Raw genomic sequence first — 16,641 nt, 5'->3', positions numbered from 1 at the left:
GTAGTGTGTTCATTTTCTTTATTCGAGTTTTCGCATTTTCTACCCTATAATCCTTGTGCCTGTGCCTTTCAATACAAATTACAACTGTTGCCTTTTAAGTTTTTGGTTTTTCCTTAAATTTGTGTGTTTCCTTATTTTGTTTTATTTTTTTATTCTTTGCAGTGCCTTTAACCCTGCACTATATAACACTATGCCCGCATGGTTGAGTTCATTATACAAACTTTGGCGACTTAAGTGGATTGAAAGAATGGATTTGGGTTATTTAGGATTCACATTGCGTAGAATATTTTCATGTAAGTTAAATTACATCGTTCGTTAGTATACTCATTTTGGTTTTCAAAGTAATTCGTCAATTTTTTGTTACTATTCTGTTATCACTCGCTGTTTTGTAATATTTTTATGAGGAGAAAATAGTTTTATCAGTAACGTCGCCAGGAAACACTGAGCAGGGAAGCATTACTGTTTTTTTAAACTAAACTAGAAAACAGTTCACATAACATCATAGCAGAATACTTATGTAGAGAAAATCTTTAAGAAAGAAACATATTTACCATGTAGAATATTATAGTAGAAAATGTTAATGAAACTTAAAAACGTTATTTATTTGGGTAACTAAACACACAAAATTTATAAAGGTTAATAATAGCGTAGGTCATTTCCTTCATTAATTTGGTATTTTGTTCTCTGCTTGATATATACTCTTATTTTTACCTTTTTAATGTGAACTTTTAGTTGGGAACTATATATATTGTTTCGGCTGTTTTATATTATTATTTACTTGCACTTTTGATAAGGAAGACTTGCTTTTACAGCCCACCAGGTTGTGCTTGGGGTAATTCTTCGTCAGAAATCGGAAGTGGGGAGAGTATAGAGTGGTGAGTTTTCCTCATTACCCTCTGACTTTGCACTAACCAATGGAACCAAAGTAACGAATCTAATCTCCTCACAACAACTTAACTTTAGTTATTACCCTTTATTGAAGTATACTTTTTATCAATTACAATGGTTGACATTTTGAAGAAGAAAAAACTTCGGATGTTTTCAAACCAATAGGTGATTGTTAGAAGTATTTTGAATGCTGATCACGGACATCCATTTCTTCCAATCACGTCAGGTCTTTTCCAAACGTCACCAAGTTTAATCAACCCACGATTTTACAAAATTGAGTTTTGGACATTTTGTGAATGAAATTTTTTTGAGAGATTTCAAAATTAAAACTTACGTAACCAAAGTTCATACAATTTTTATGCAAATGTGTCACGTGAAGGTAGAAGATGGATTAAATGTTTACAATTCTATATTCATTTATAGTTCAAAATTGGGGGATTTGTATTGTAGAAACTCAATATTTTTCCACCATCTAAACAGAGCCATCTGTAAGGAAAATGATAGAACTATACATTTCACTGTGAAATTAAGGCAGTTAATACATTGTTTCCTGAAATAGTTTGATGTGATGGGTAAAAATGATTTTCATTTTTGGAATCAGCATGTTGAAATTATTCAGAGACAACAGTCATCTGCGAGACAACCAAGGCCATGTCGACCAGTGTTATCGTGGCTTAATGTAATTCGTGTTTAACAATAGATTGCGGCTATATAGTTTCACTCTTGTTGCAAATCTAAAAGTTGCAAAAATTTATCATCTCTGTATATTTGTCTACTAACATACTAGAATCAGTAACATAATATGCACTTTTATTTTCTTTACATTCTCAAGTATCGCACAAACAAATTAAAACGATCCAACAATGTTTAAATTTAAAATAGCAACATGACAAATATCCAGTAGATAATAAATACTGATAAGAGTGGTTACATTATCGAGTTTATTTAGGCATATTTTCATCTTGTATTAATACAATTTCACGGTTGGACACGAAATCAAGAAATATTTGCATATCATTATTACAATAGGGTTAAAAGTTTGCCCTTTCCCCTTGTTCACGCTTCTTTTTTTCAATTCAATCCTTTTGTAATTTATTATTGTTTATATCCCTGATAGAATGTATTTCATAATATTTCCTAGCAGTTCTTGAGGTTATTTCCACGTAGCTGTAGTATACCCTCAATTTAAAAAAAAAATAACTTGAACATAAGATATTCTGGTCCTGTTATGTTCAATCCTAACAAACTCACATATTTTATTATTGTTATATTTTAATATTTATTTTTTACTTCATTCACTCATGTATTCGTTACTTTAAACATATTTAGTTTCTTATGTATTATTTTGTATGACTTAAATTTTATTTTGTGTATTTCTCATTAGTACGTTTCATTTTCAATTAATGTTAAATTGCTGTATGTTTGTTTTGTACATTTTTATTTTGTTCTTATGATTTTCGTTTCCTTTACTTATTTAAGTTCACTTATTTTCAGTCCACCTGAGTGTTTGCTAGCGAATGCAACGGAAGGAATGGATTTCTCAAATATTTCCAAAAGGTGAGTTTCTCGTCGGTTGTTAAGTCAACGTTTCGGAAGTACATATTTCCTCACCCAGTAGAGAATACTTAACACACTAACGTTTAGGATAACGAATAACAAGCGTCACGCACGATTGAAAACCAAACAATTATTGATTCTATCCCTAATTATTGTGAATATTCGTTCTGCTACTTGTTACATTCGATGTTGTCTTAGGCATAATTTGCCTGAGTAAGGCATCGATGAAAACAACCATAATGCATATTTAACATAATGAAATTTCACTATTTAAATTATGATTATAGCCGCAGTGGTCTGAGTTTGGAAATTTCCCAGCTTTGTCCCCACATAAAGCGGCTCTGGGGCTCAGCCAGCCTCAAATCTATGGGTACCTGGAGCCAACCCTTGGGGGGTAAAGGCGGCCGAAGCGTGGTGCTGATCACACGTCCAAGATGGCCGAGAATGAGAATATGTGGGGCCCTACCCCCCCCCCCCCCACATCGCCTAAATGTGCCTTCATGGCACGATGCTTATGTACGGAATTTATGATTATAGAAACTGCATTTGAATTATTAACTTTATGAGAACTACGTATATACAGAGTGTTTCACTCGCTCTCGGCCCCTGATGTTCCCATATAACTTTCAAACGAATGAACGTAATTCAGTGAAATTTGATATGAACATGCCGTAACCATGCTTCTCATACCAAAGTACTATATCCGTGTCAAATTTGCTTGAATTGCGTCCATTAATTTCAAAGAGGAGCCGATAGCGAGTGAAGCACCTTGCATATGGTTTCTCCTCCGTTTAAACGACACACAATAACATTCCACGCTATTGTTCTTAGAATTTCAACTTAAGTGTGCGTGGATTCAAGTACAGAAGATTTTTTTAATATGGGCTCAGCTTTGAAAGATTTGAACAAATGCGATGACGGGGCTTGACTAGTGCAAGCGGGCTCAGTCCCTCTCTTCCTGGCTTCTGCCTAACATCTACCCTGGTGCGATCTCTCTTCAAGACTTTCGCCAGATTTTGCTGGCTTATTGCACACCCAATCATTACCATGAGCAAGATTGTATTGACAGTGTGTGTTTCTTGCAGCCCAACGGATCATAGTCAGACAACAGCGCCAACGGTCACAGACTATGTGGACGATCCAAGTTGGTGAGTGAGTCACATCATTTACCACACGCTCATCTTCATGTTCAAAACTTCTGCGAAGTTTTCCTTCTGGAATAAACTTTCCTAATTCTTCTCTGGAGTCTTTTCCTTCGCACACGGCCTACTTTATATTACTCACGAATCTTTTGTATATATTTTCCAATTATTATCACTTCTTTTTATCTCGCATATTGATTTGTACAGTTCATCGGGAAATTTGGAAAGTCATATTTCTTCGTATGAATACCTATGCAATTCTTGCTTTCAGTTTTGATGTATTTGGTGTTGTCGCTAGCTTTATATGTGTGCATTCTTATCTAAGACTAAAATTTATTTTAGCAGGAAGAGGGTGTCCAAAAAAGGCACGCAAGTGAAACTTTGAACGTACATAACTTTTGTACAAAAAACGATAAAGACATGAACTTGCACTGTGTATTAACTGTGTTTATGTGGATGTTTTTCAAACATTAAACAAGGAAATGATCCTTTACGCGAACGTTCATTATGGAAGAAAAGTTACTAAGATATAGTTATTGAAAGAAGAAAAAAAAAACATGAATGAAAGATAGCCATGCAGTCGCTTGCAATAAATTTCTATATGTATCGATGGTCATTGTGGGTCTCTATCGATATGCAAAAGGAACGATAAATTTTTACGCATTTTTATGGATTCCAGACGATTTTTAAGGTTAATTATGACATTCATAATTACATGGTGTACTGGCAACATTGGTCGTGTCGGAGGTCAGTGCCACGTGTTCTCGTACATCTGGATATGTCATTCAATTAATGCCAAGATGAAATAAAAGAGTTGAAATTTATCATGCACAAATCTACCCTACATATCTTGTACGATTGTAACTTGTAAGTTAATATCCAGTGGAAGGTTCATGTCTCTTATCGCTTTTTGCACAAACGTTCTAAGTCTCGGTTGCTTTTGGGACACCCCGTAGACAAACAACTTTGGAGTTGTGTTCAATTGATTTGACCGATTGGTTATTTTTACGTTGCTTTTCGGCCACTTTTTGGCTGATTGCAACGATTAGGATAAGTGTGATTAGATGAAATTTATGAAAGGGAATCATAAACACACCTGAACAGAACGCGACCCGTTCCAAGGATGAGCATGCTGGTTCTGAGTCTTGACGCCAGAACTTCGTTAGACGGAAACAATTCAGTCCAGAGAATACTAGGTGGAAGTGGTATTGTCACTCGAATACCTTCTGAAAAGTTCACTCGCTCCTTATGGCCTTTATGTTCAGTTGAATTGCATTCAAATGATAACAAGGTCTGAAAATTTAGGCTACTGATTTCTTAATATTATTTTATTGTTCATAACAGCTTTGAGGTTTCTTTTCTGATGATTTGTACTTTATTGAACCTTTACATCAATTCGAACGTTGCAACGTTGCATTTTCTTGAAGTTTTCTTGTAGAAGTACCGTTTCCTTGACTCCCATCTGTTTTAAAGTTGTGGTAGTGGCGTAGTATGATGATCTGGCTTCAAATTTGTTGCCACAATAAATAAGATCACGTGTCATGAAGATAACTAGAGATATAACGTAGAAAGCAGTGTGTGTGAACCAAAAATAACAGGAAGATATACTTTATAGACAGTATTTTGTTAAGCAGAAAGTTCTCGATTTAATGGAAATTTCAAAGTCTTTAAAAAGAAAGCAGAAAGGAAACTTTGATTCAGAAAAGTAAATACTACGATTTGCCTGCCACCTATACGTAAATATTTGAACTACCGCCCAACGCGGAGGATGCCATTTTGAATGTCAACATGTAAGAGTACAAAAACTACCTTTACTGCCACAAAAAAATATGTTTTCAAAGCCCTTGCGACGCTGCAGCTTGTTTCGCTGTAATTATTCACATAGAGAAGACCTCAGAGGGCTGCAAACGAATTTCTGTTCTGATCGCCGTCGCGTATCATTTTCGTACGAGCAGCGGACGCAAATTACACGTGCCTCACGCCGTACACTAATTCATCCGGGATTTATGGCACGCTGGAGACTGGCATGGCATGTGTTCTGAATGCAATATGTCTCCGGGGAAAGAGATTTCGATACGTTGTGCGAAAAATGCGTGCCGGCTCCTTTTATGTGGGCCGACGGGAAAGGAGGTTGTAACTCGAGATGCATGGGATTTTCTACTAAATAAAAATTGCCATCGGAGCGATGTTCAAAGACTGTTACTGCCACTGGCGTTCCGAGAGGAGGGGTGTGCGGTGGCGTTGCAAGAGTGAGTAGTCAGTACGAGGACTCAAGGGGGAGGGATGAAATATTTTCAGGTGGTGATAGCTTCGAAAAATTCTGTACTTTAACCTATTTTTTTCCCCATCTTTATTCGTTTCACTACCTTGTGGAGGCACATTGCGCAGTCGTTCGGATTCCATTTTAAACTGTAGGTCCATTCCCGATAATCCCATAAAGTGGACTTAAAAACATCAATTCAAGAAATTCAAATTTATTCGTTCCACTGTTTCTCTCTATTTTACTATTTTTCCCTCTTTTCTCTCGTATGCCTTCTTTCCTCTAGCTTTCTACCACTCTCTTTCTCTCCCTTTCACTGTTCCCCTATTTCCTTCTCTCTCTCTCTCTCTCTCTCTCTCTATCCTTCGTTTATCTTTCCTTTCTTATTTTTTCTATCTTCCCCCTTCCTCTTTCGCTGTTTCTCTCTCTCTCTATCTGTCTCTTTTTCTTTCAATCTATCACCCCCTATTTGCTCTGTTTCTTCAGCAATTTTCTCTTTTCTCTATTTTCTACTTCTTATACTTCCCGTTGTTCTGTTTATCCAACCTTTTCTTTCTCCCTCTGTTTATCTCTCTTTCTTCCTTTGTCTGTTTGTCCCTGTCTTTCCTTCCTCATTCCTAGTTGCTCTATTTCTGCAACGTTTTTTCTTTCTATTTTCTCTATTTCTGTCCTCTGTTTTTCTCTTTGCTCCTTCCTTCTTTGTTTCTCCTTTCTTTCTCCTATATTTTCCCTTCTTTGTTTAATCATTTTTTCTTCCAATTTCTCTATCTCTATATTTTTAATTCTTTTCTTTATTATTCTGTTTTCCTACGTCTTAATTTCTGTCTCTCATCCTTTCCATTCCTGTGTGTATGGGTGTGTGGTGTTGACTCAATTGTAAAGCATTATGAAAATTAATCTTGTAAGCTTTTGGATGAGATAGGAATATTTCACGGCGGGCTTGAGTACACCTTCGGTCACCAGCACTGGCATATGCAGAGGAGAGGGGCTGATGGGCCACAGTCCTCTCCAACATTTTGAGAAAAGAAACAATTTCATATCAAAGCATTGAAGAACTCTGGATTAAACAGTTGTAAATGCAAGTTCGGCTTAAAATGATCCCATTTTTGAGAGTGAAAAGTTCTAAATATATGAAATATCTATGTAGCTACTATGTAATATCCAACTCCCCAAAAGAATTCTGCGTACGCCAGTACTATACTGCGCTTGACACTTCAAGTGAAAATGCGGCTGAAGCCCAATGTCTATGATAACACGAAAGCAAAGCGAAGGAAGAAAACAAATGCCTGTCTACTTTGTTTCGAGAGTTTGTCTTCAAAATTTCTCTCCTTAGTAGAGCTGTTTTCATTTCTAGGTATTGGAATAGCATTATTTTGAAGTCGAAGTTACAAGATAGATCTAAGAAATTACTAACTTTTATTTTTGAATACAGGAGCTTTAGCGGATTCGCTAATTACAATTAAGTAAGTGCTGTCATCTCTTAATGAAATTTGAAATTTGGAATGTATCTAGAGTGCAGTTATTTTTGTTGTACAGTACTTACTTTGCTTGGATTTCAATTTTTTTATTTATTGTTTTTGTATATAGTACGATTTGGTGTTCATGTTGCGTGTAAATATTCATTTATTTATATGTTTAATTATAAATACATTGAAAGTTGTGTCATTCCCACTCTTTGTGTGGGTAGGGATGCTAATTTTTTTTTTTTAGTTCAGTCCATATGAAGAGATGACAGATCCTAGGCAAAGAATTCAAAGAATCTTTGAAGACGAAAATGACCAGCCAAACCACTGAAGTTCGCAGGAATTGTTTTCGGGAGCGGCTGGAATTTTAAAGATGATAGCTTTCTAGGGAGGCTCCATACACAAAAATATTTTTTTTTTTAATTTTCACTCTCAAAAATGGAAATCGGGGTCATTTTAATGGGGGGGGGGGGTTACATTTGAATTGAATTGAATTGACTTTATTGCTGGGCGAGGTTCAGCCGTTGCTTGTCTACCACCTAACCCCAAAAAGTACAGATTAAAATAAAAATGAAATAAAATGCAAGATTACAAAGGAATTGAACAAGAAAGTACAATATAATACAAATGGAATGAAATCACATACAATAGAACAGATTTAAAAAAAATTAAGATTACAAAGAAATTGAACAAGAAAGTACAATAAAATACAAATGGAATGAAATCACATACAATAGAACAGATTAAAATAAAAATTAAAATAAAATTTAAGATTACAAAGAAATTGAACAAGAAAGTACAATAAAATACAAATGGACTGAAATCCCATAGAATAGAACAGATTAAAATAGAAATTAAAATAACATTCAAGATTACAAAGAAATTGAACAAGAAAGTACCATAAAATACAAATGGAATGAAATCCCATACAATAGAACAGATTAAAACAAATAAAATAAAATTTAAGATTACAAAGAGATTGAACAAGAAAGTACAATAGAATGTAAATGGAATAAAATCACATACAATAGAACAGATTAAAATAAAAATTAAAATAAAATTTAAGATTACAAAGAAATTGAATAAGAAAGTACAATAAAATGCAAATGGAATGAAATCCCATACAATAGAACAGATTAAAATAAAAATTAAATTAAATTCAAGATTACAAAGAAATTGAACAAGAAAGTACAAAAGAATAAAAAAAATTGAATAACATCCCATATAATAGAACAGATTCAAATAAAAATTAAAACAAAAAAATTAAGGAAATTAAACAAGAAAGTGCAATAAAATGTGGCCGCGGTGGCTCAGTTGGTAACGCGTCTGACTACCATGCTCAAGGTCCCGGGTTCGATCCCCGGCCGGTTCAAATCCGGGAACTTTTCTAAGGTTGGAAGCGGCCCCGGCGCCCACCCAGCGTCGAATAACATGGGTACCTGGGGGAAACCCTGAGGGGTAAAGGCGGTCAGGGGCGTGATGCTGATCACATCACCCCCGCTCACGACCGGATCAAGAAAGTGTGGGGCGTTACCCCCACACCCCCTATACGCCTTCATGGCGTGGTGCTATGCACAGGGGAGCACTTTACCTTTTTTTTTAAGTGCAATAAAATACAATAGAGATAAAATCATATACAATGGAACAATATTAGCAGTGAATTATATAATAAAGTAATTGAAGTCGAGAAAGTTGAATAGTAAGAAAAAATAAATTCTGGCAACTCAGTATTTTTCATTATTCATATGTTGATTTACCCTGCTTCTGGTCGTTGATAAGTGATTCACGGAACATATCGCTAAAACGTCTGAAATTTTGATTTTTGGTAAGATTTGGTAGTGCATTCTGCATTTAACACTGTAGTTGTTCCCGAGTTCTTCACTGCATTTATTTGCAAATGTTGACTTTGAAAACTACTTCCTGCTACCTTCTTTCATGAAATAAGAAAGTAAAAGGGCTTGACATGTTGTTTTCTTGCCATATTATCACAGTAGTAAGGCATTCTAATAGTCGATGGTCTTTGTCACTCCTGCCTCCTTCAGCGTCTCACTTTTGTGCCATGGACTTGCTGCACATAGGCTATAGCCTAGGATAGCCTAGTGGCAATTGCCCTTTTGATTCACGTACACAAATTCCTCCAGTTTTATGTATAATCTGACATGTCTTTCACTCATCGGACACTTACACGTATCAATCAAGCTGACAATTGACACTTATACAGCAGATGTCCTAGAACATCGGCAGAACTGTATTTTTGGTCCTATGGATGCTTCCAGTTGATTTGCTTACGTATTTTTTTTTAATTTTACACAATCTCAATGCAGTGTAGATAATAAAAAATGACAATAATTTACCAGTTGAGATGAATATACATTGTTTCTGAAATACGAGGTGATAGCAGATAGGTAAAACTAGAGTTGTTTTTCATGCATTTTTTTCTAAAACTACCAAAACAAGACCGTAGACGTCCGCCAGGGAGGGCCAGGCAAGGTATATTTTTAGGGGGTAAACAAGACATCTTTTCCCCATAAAGGAGCTGTCCTCTCAAAGAAAACACTTCTCTGTTTGAGGGCATGCTTCTGCGACCTTCTAAAACTGTGACTGAAATGGAACTATACGTGTGAAATATACAGAAGGTTGATCCGTCTATATGTGTCCGATTTTGACGTCTCACCTACTTTAGGAAAAACCAGGGACCACCAGCGGTTGCCCTCGATGTGAGCACCATTGGTCCTGGCAATAGCCCTGCACCGTAACTTCCATTGTAGGAGGCTCCGTTGAAGTACAGGAACCGGATCTTGAGCCACTCCTCTTGGCAGGATTTCCAGAGGCCACGGACAGTGGTGACACAACGAGATGCAAGTGCTCTTTTTAATAGGCCAAACCCGTAAAAATCCGTGGGACTGGCATCAGGTGACTTCACTGGTATGTCCTGGAAGGGAATTGCCTGGATGCCGGTGTCTGCCGCCATTTGTTGCAGAAATCTCTGTGTAGAACGAGATGTATCTGATGAGGCCTTATCCATATGCACACTGACTTGATTTATTGCATTTCCATACAAACGGGGCAGATCGTGTGTATAAATTGGTGTGAGGATATGTTGCTGATAAAATACGGAGTTGATTTTACAGTTTTTAGGCACCAGCCGGATCGTTAACTTGCCGTCATAGCAGTATCCCGCGACAACCAGAAATCCCTTCGCGAAACTTGCTTTGCACCGACGGATGAAGTCAGGACGGGTTTTTGCGCCACGTGGGGTGTACGTTACGGCTCGAATTTTGCCACAATCGGATAGATAAGTCCATGCTTCATCGAGTGTGGCAACAAACTTCCACTTTTCCCAGGATAGATGGCGTTCGTAGAGGTGCCTGCAGTGACTCTCTCTCTCCCCCTCCGATGGGCCGCAGTGAGGAAGTGTCCGCGACTTTTAAACACCATCTCAAGCTTTAATTTGTCACGTAGATTGCGGTTCACAGTGAACTGTGCCACGTGCACTCATCTTTCCATCACACGTTGCGCAGGAGGGTTTTCCTGTAGGGCCATTCGGCGCATCTTCCGAGCTACAGGTGGAGTCACCGCAGTACACGGTCGCTTTGTGGGTGAACGAAGTGCTGGAACGTCGTGGTGTTTATGTCGATTAATTATGTTCTTGATGGTCGTTAACGCCAATGCACATACATTTTCCCCGCACTGTTTTTGAATCTGTGTCACGGAAAACTTAGGGTGGAAAAGTGCTACGACGTAGCCTTCCCAAAATCGGTTCACTTTGGGAGCCATGATGCACACACCACACACACACGAACTTGGCGCGATACTAGAGGCCTTTGGCTTTGTTCTGCTGTTTGAATCATTCAGATCGGTCCATTCTGTGAGCAAGGGTGAAGGTTTAAATTCGGACACATATAGACGGATCAACCTTCTGTATAATTTTAGGCTGACATTCATTTTACAGTGAAGGTAAGGGGCTTCACTCTCATTACCCTCTTCCGGACGTCCACGAATATGACCCTACAAATATTGCTAAAAGTTACAAAATAGCTATGCTTTTTACTAGTTTACCGAATCCATGCTTTCTTATACTGTAAGGTGCGTTCTTCAACGCAATGGTCACCTTATCAAGAGATGAAATATAAAGTGATTTTAATATTTTTTTTAAATTTATTTTACATATTTCATATTTTAAATAACAATTAGACTTGACGAGTTGTGTCTATGCGGATGACACGTCCTGGCAATACCTTTTCACTCAAAAGTCGGGGCGAGTTGAGGTGGCTGCAGGACCTGCTACAAAAGGCTTCCGCAAGGTGGTCATTCGGCATCTACTCCCAGATCTTTCTGAGGAAGATATATATCATACTCTGCATGATAAAGAATTCAACGTTGACTCTATTCGCCACTTGAAACAACGGAAGATGTTTCCGGCAAAAGCAAGTTCGTCTCGGCGCTACACCCCGGGATCCCGACCCGGCGACTTTTCCACTGGTCGTCGTCACCCTACGACGAACTGAACTCGACTCCGAAGACGATTTATCTTCTTCGGAAATCTACAACGTGGAATACCAGGCCCACTTCAGGGTTGACGTAGGAAATCTCCGATCGCAACAACTGTTGCAGTGCCATCGCTGCGCTACTGCAAGATGAAACCCAGATGTGTCAAATGCTCTGGAGAACATTCGATTTCTTTCTGCTCTCTCCAGAACAGCCTGCCAAATGCTCCAACTGTGAGGGCATACACACGGCAAATTACAGGGGTTGCCCTATGTACCAACATTTACTTCAGACCTCTCGCAATCCCAGCTCGAAGAAAAATACGACGGTGAAGCAGAAAAAAATAAGGAGAAGGAAACACCTCGCCTCCAAGCCGCATCAAACTCCAAGTCAACTTCAACACCGCCGTCCGAAGCTCCGAGCCCTCCGATACGGATCTGTCTCCACGTGGAGACCTTCACTTCCGATCACCGACCATATGGAGGACCTGCGTTGGCTACTACTTCTGTTTTGGAACCAACATTTCTCCAGACTCTACGCAGAATGGTGGATGGACTTCAAGCCCTCCGCCGTACTCAAGATCCAGAGGCCAGATTGCAACTTCTCCAAGAGCTGCTGTCGGCTCTCTGACCGGATTTAATGTTATATGTACGTGTTTGTTTTGTGTCGTCTGGGAACAAATTAGATTTTTTCTCCCTGCGACAGTTGCGGGAGGGATTCCAACAAAGCATGTAATGCACTCATCAGAAAATCATGTGTAATGAGATTTAAGCAAAATAAACTCTGACGCTCATAAAGAAAAACCTGACAACGAAGCAAAAAAAAGCAAACTACAGGAATGTATCTGTGCGAGGAGTATCCACAATCACCAGCAAAGATATAGCTCATCAACTCTAGTTGGAGATGAAAAATTCACACCTTAATTTAACCATCATTTCGTGAATTGCATTGACCCAATTCCAAATTATCAAACTTGAAAGATCACTTGCTTTCCAGGTATGTAAAATTGCTCTGCACTACCAAAAATTTCAAAATATAGGTCCCCGCATTGAGTTTTGGGCGTGCACCAGTTTATAGTATTTCACGTGTTTATTGTAATCAACACCATCACACGGCCATAACTGTAAACATGCATTTCTGACCATGCGTTATTAGGAAAATGTATGTTTTTTCAATATACGAGGTGCGATCAAAAAGAAGAAAAACAAACTAGCTGTTCGTCATGGATCCCCCAGGATGGAGACAGATTTACACTCCAAAACGTCACCACAATTAAGCATATCAATTACTAATCCATTCTACAAACAACATGAATCATGCTTTAGGATTTCATTGTTGAAGAGCCCATTGTTGGAAGTTTCATTTCTTTTCTTCTATTTGCAGTGAACCAAGAAACATTAGCATCCAAGATTGCCTTACGAATTGGTGGTGAGTTTTGTTTTATCGTGTGCCGTGTGCTTTGTTCTCACCTTTCTTCACCTAGTCTCACCTTTTTGTAATTATTAATTTTCTAATAAGTTGAAGTCGTGTTCAGGTCTACCCCTTCTCTTCCACACTAACCTCATTAAGCACTTACAACTGCTTTTTTAACAAGATTTGTTAATCTGGTGCACTAATTCCTTTCTTCAATTCTGTGTTAGATTGTGTTAAAGTCTTCATTTCTATGTTCTTCGTTTTCAACGTGGCACGGTAAGTTTATATCGATCGTTGAACATTTTGATCATTTCACACAGACACACCTAACGAACAAAACTGCAAACCTAGGATGCTTGGTACAAAGTCATGCTGAAAGCAGAGTTGTTATTGCAGGCAACTGTTCTATGTCAGTATGCAGGCACTACTACTTCCAGCATGTATAAAGAAACTGTCAGCGTTTGTAGCGATCATCGAAGCAAGAGCGCATGCGCTGATTGGACGAGTCCAGGAGCAAAATAGGGGTGGAGGCTTCAAGTGGAACGCAAACTGGGTCGTGAAAATTGCTGATGTTATAACAATGGAATTTCAAGAGTAGTAAAGAATATGAGATCTAGTAAACAACCGAACCTACGTAAACGAAATACTGAAATAAACAACACAACGTTTCGTGCATATTTTTACCTGCCTCCCCTTTTACGTTTGGAATCGCCCACTCGATTGATACACATTGCAGCCTCAGCAAAAAAAGCAATAACATGCAAATGTTTCATTATATTGTTTTTTGTCATTATGATATAAGCTCGCTGTAAAGGAGTGCCTCCAATAGTGTACATAAATAATAAAATTTAGCAGCAAAAGTGCACGTTGTAATATTCCGTAACCGGGCCCGTAACCATAATTTTATTTTGGGGAGGGGTGGGACTCATCCCTAATCAGCAACCGTAATCAAAAGACAAAAAAAGTGTGGAGGAGAATCCCGGAAGATAAATTTCTCCGTATAATACAACTTATTTTATGATGTTTAAGGATGATAAGGAAGTAAAATTAATTACCACTATACACTATTTAAATTATATATTTGTAGGATTTCAGGGAAAGCTTCAGCCCTCCCCCTGGCTACGTGCCTGCTCGTAAGATATCTACTTTATATAATGAACCTAACTCTGTTATACGTACGTACAGATTACAGAATATTAACAGACATATTTCCAACTGATAATATTCAGATTTGATTCAGAAGTCCATAAATACAAATTTAAAACAGGATAATATGCTTAGGTAGCCTTCTGTTATTTGGGTCTCCAAGTTTACCTTTGAACATGTGTAATTCTTTCAGATTACAAAGAAAGCCAATCTGTCGAAGGACTGAAGACCTAGAGAATTGTGTGCAAAGAACGTCTGCAAACAGATTGGCTACTTAGCTCTCCTACTTAAGTGTGAAAGCACTTAGAAGCAACTTGTTCCTACACCTTGTACGTTAGCTGTTGCAGAAACTCAAAACTGTTTCAGTCCAGCATCTGGCAACATTGTTAACAAGACGCTTACTATGACAACAACTAGTTTTAACTATAAGTTCGTCTTGTTCTTTTGGGAACATAAAAACAACCCCTTGTATGTCTCATGTGACAAGTTATCACTACACTCTCTTTCGGGAATCTCTGGAGCAAGTGAACGAAAATAAGTGTCTGCGGAATAGTGACTCAAGAAGGCTCGACCAATGAACGCGTGAGAGGGGACGTGAGTGCATGGATGGGGCAACACGACTTCCGCTACCAGCCGTTTGAAGTAGCGCGCTGCTTTTCTCCCCCACTCGCTTTCCCCACTTCTCTACCGTTATGCTCAGCCTTGCTCCACAGATTACCGAGACAGAGTGTAGTTAAATGCATCGTAGCGAAACTGTCTGACGGTCATCTTGATGACGTCATATTTTGAGAGTCCACACTAGCATTGCTTACGTAATACTTGAGTCTTCGCCCTAAAGCAAGTTATTATACTCTGTCCCGAGAATCTGTGGAGCAAGCGAACGTTAGCAAGTCCTCCACGCAAGTAGCGACTCGAGAGGGCTCGACCAATGAACGCGTGAGCGAGCGTGAAAGGGATTGCATGGAGGAGGCAACGCGACTGCAGCTATAAGCCGGTTGCAGCAGCGCGCACTGGCTTTCTCCCCTTCTCTACCATTATACACTTCGTTGCTCTGCAGACTCCTGGGACTGAGTATATATTAGTGGGATAAAGAAAAATGCTTCACTTAGTTTGGAGTTAGACTCGCAACGCCAAGAGTGTTCGCCGGTTGAGTCCAACGTTTCTCCTCACAAAATAAAAAGGCTTTCGTTGTTGCCGGACGAGAAAACTTTCGGTTGGTCCAGCGAAGTTAAACTTTGCCCAGCTCCGTAGCTTTATGTCCTGCACGGGTGCGTTTTAAAGGCTGAAACGTGTGCGAATCGTCCAACGTTCTGTTTTATAACCTAATTCTGCTTTGTCAAAATGGCTGCTCAAACCGCCACAATCACGTGCTTTACAACCCTTGTTTCGGTGTAGTTTTGCAATGTTGCTCCTTTTATCTGTTGAATCGTGCGACTTTCTACCAATCGTTGTTCCTGTTTTCCAGTCTTTGAAGTAATGGTATACACTAAAACTCGTTCTAATCGAATTTATACGCTTATCCGATTTTTAAATAAAAGACAACGAGCCTTCTCTTACCATGCGCTAGGGTTCAATATATTTCCAACACACAGGAAAGTAGATTCATCAGATGAAACAAATAGATGCATCATCCAGAAAGATGCATCAAAATCTCATTTTTACTGTTCTTAAAGCAAATATTTCAACCTTATTGCAATAACTATTTTTACAGTAACGTTACTTATAAAATTAACAGTTACTTCAACCGTCGGTTTTTCCTGTTTAGTGCTCACACGTTTTTAATGGCAAGAAAATTACATCCCGTATTGCCATCTCTGTAGATATTGGAGTATCTACAGGGTGGTCCAAAAGTCTCGCATCCATGGGTAAATTACAATATTGTTATTACAACGACAATGCCAAAACATAACGTGCATGTTCCGCAGAATGGTATGGTGGTATGGCACTCTTCTGCAGTCCTTGGTCTTCAGAGTGTTCAGTTTGGATTTCACATACTGCAAATTCCAATGGGTTTACGTCAGGTGATGAGGAGTCCACTTCGCTGATCCTTGTGACAAATCCATCCAATGACGCACCTACACAGAACTTTCCATTGATGCGGGAATTTTGGGACACCCTGTATATAGAAAAGAAATTATTTATTGTATTTCTCTGTTTGTGTCAAACCCTTAAACTTTATTCCTCTAAGCCGCTTCGATGCCGTAGAACGTCGGGTGGTGGGTCGACTCACCATCTGGTCAGCGAATGTTCTCTTCCAGTTCCTTGCCGTCAGCTCGTGCTGTTT

General features: G+C 38.5%; 1 protein-coding gene across 16 annotated transcripts in view; it reads left to right on the top strand.

Moving 5' to 3' along the window:
• Window positions 1–16,641, top strand: part of pHCl-1 (pH-sensitive chloride channel 1) — a 655,929-nt gene that overhangs the window by 435,443 nt on the left and 203,845 nt on the right. For 9 of the 16 annotated variants that reach the window (XM_083128521.1, XM_083128534.1, XM_083128589.1 and 6 more), the window contains exons 5-7: window positions 813–875; window positions 2,383–2,445; window positions 13,182–13,226. The exons of 2 other annotated variants lie outside the window; for them this stretch is intronic. In XM_083128521.1, coding sequence (XP_082984647.1) covers window positions 813–875; window positions 2,383–2,445; window positions 13,182–13,226 — 171 coding nt within the window. Of the gene's footprint in view, window positions 1–162; window positions 294–812; window positions 876–2,382; window positions 2,446–13,181; window positions 13,227–16,641 lie in introns of all 16 variants that reach the window. 5 more of the 16 variants (XM_083128533.1, XM_083128580.1, XM_083128571.1 and 2 more) reach the window with 3 other exon arrangements.

The sequence above is a fragment of the Lepisma saccharinum genome, chromosome 1 (assembly GCF_977018435.1).
Source record: "Lepisma saccharinum chromosome 1, izLepSacc3.1, whole genome shotgun sequence".
Lineage (NCBI taxonomy): Eukaryota > Metazoa > Arthropoda > Insecta > Zygentoma > Lepismatidae > Lepisma > Lepisma saccharinum.
The sequence above is the reverse complement of the archived record's forward strand: the minus strand, read 5'-3'. Positions and strand labels throughout refer to the sequence as shown.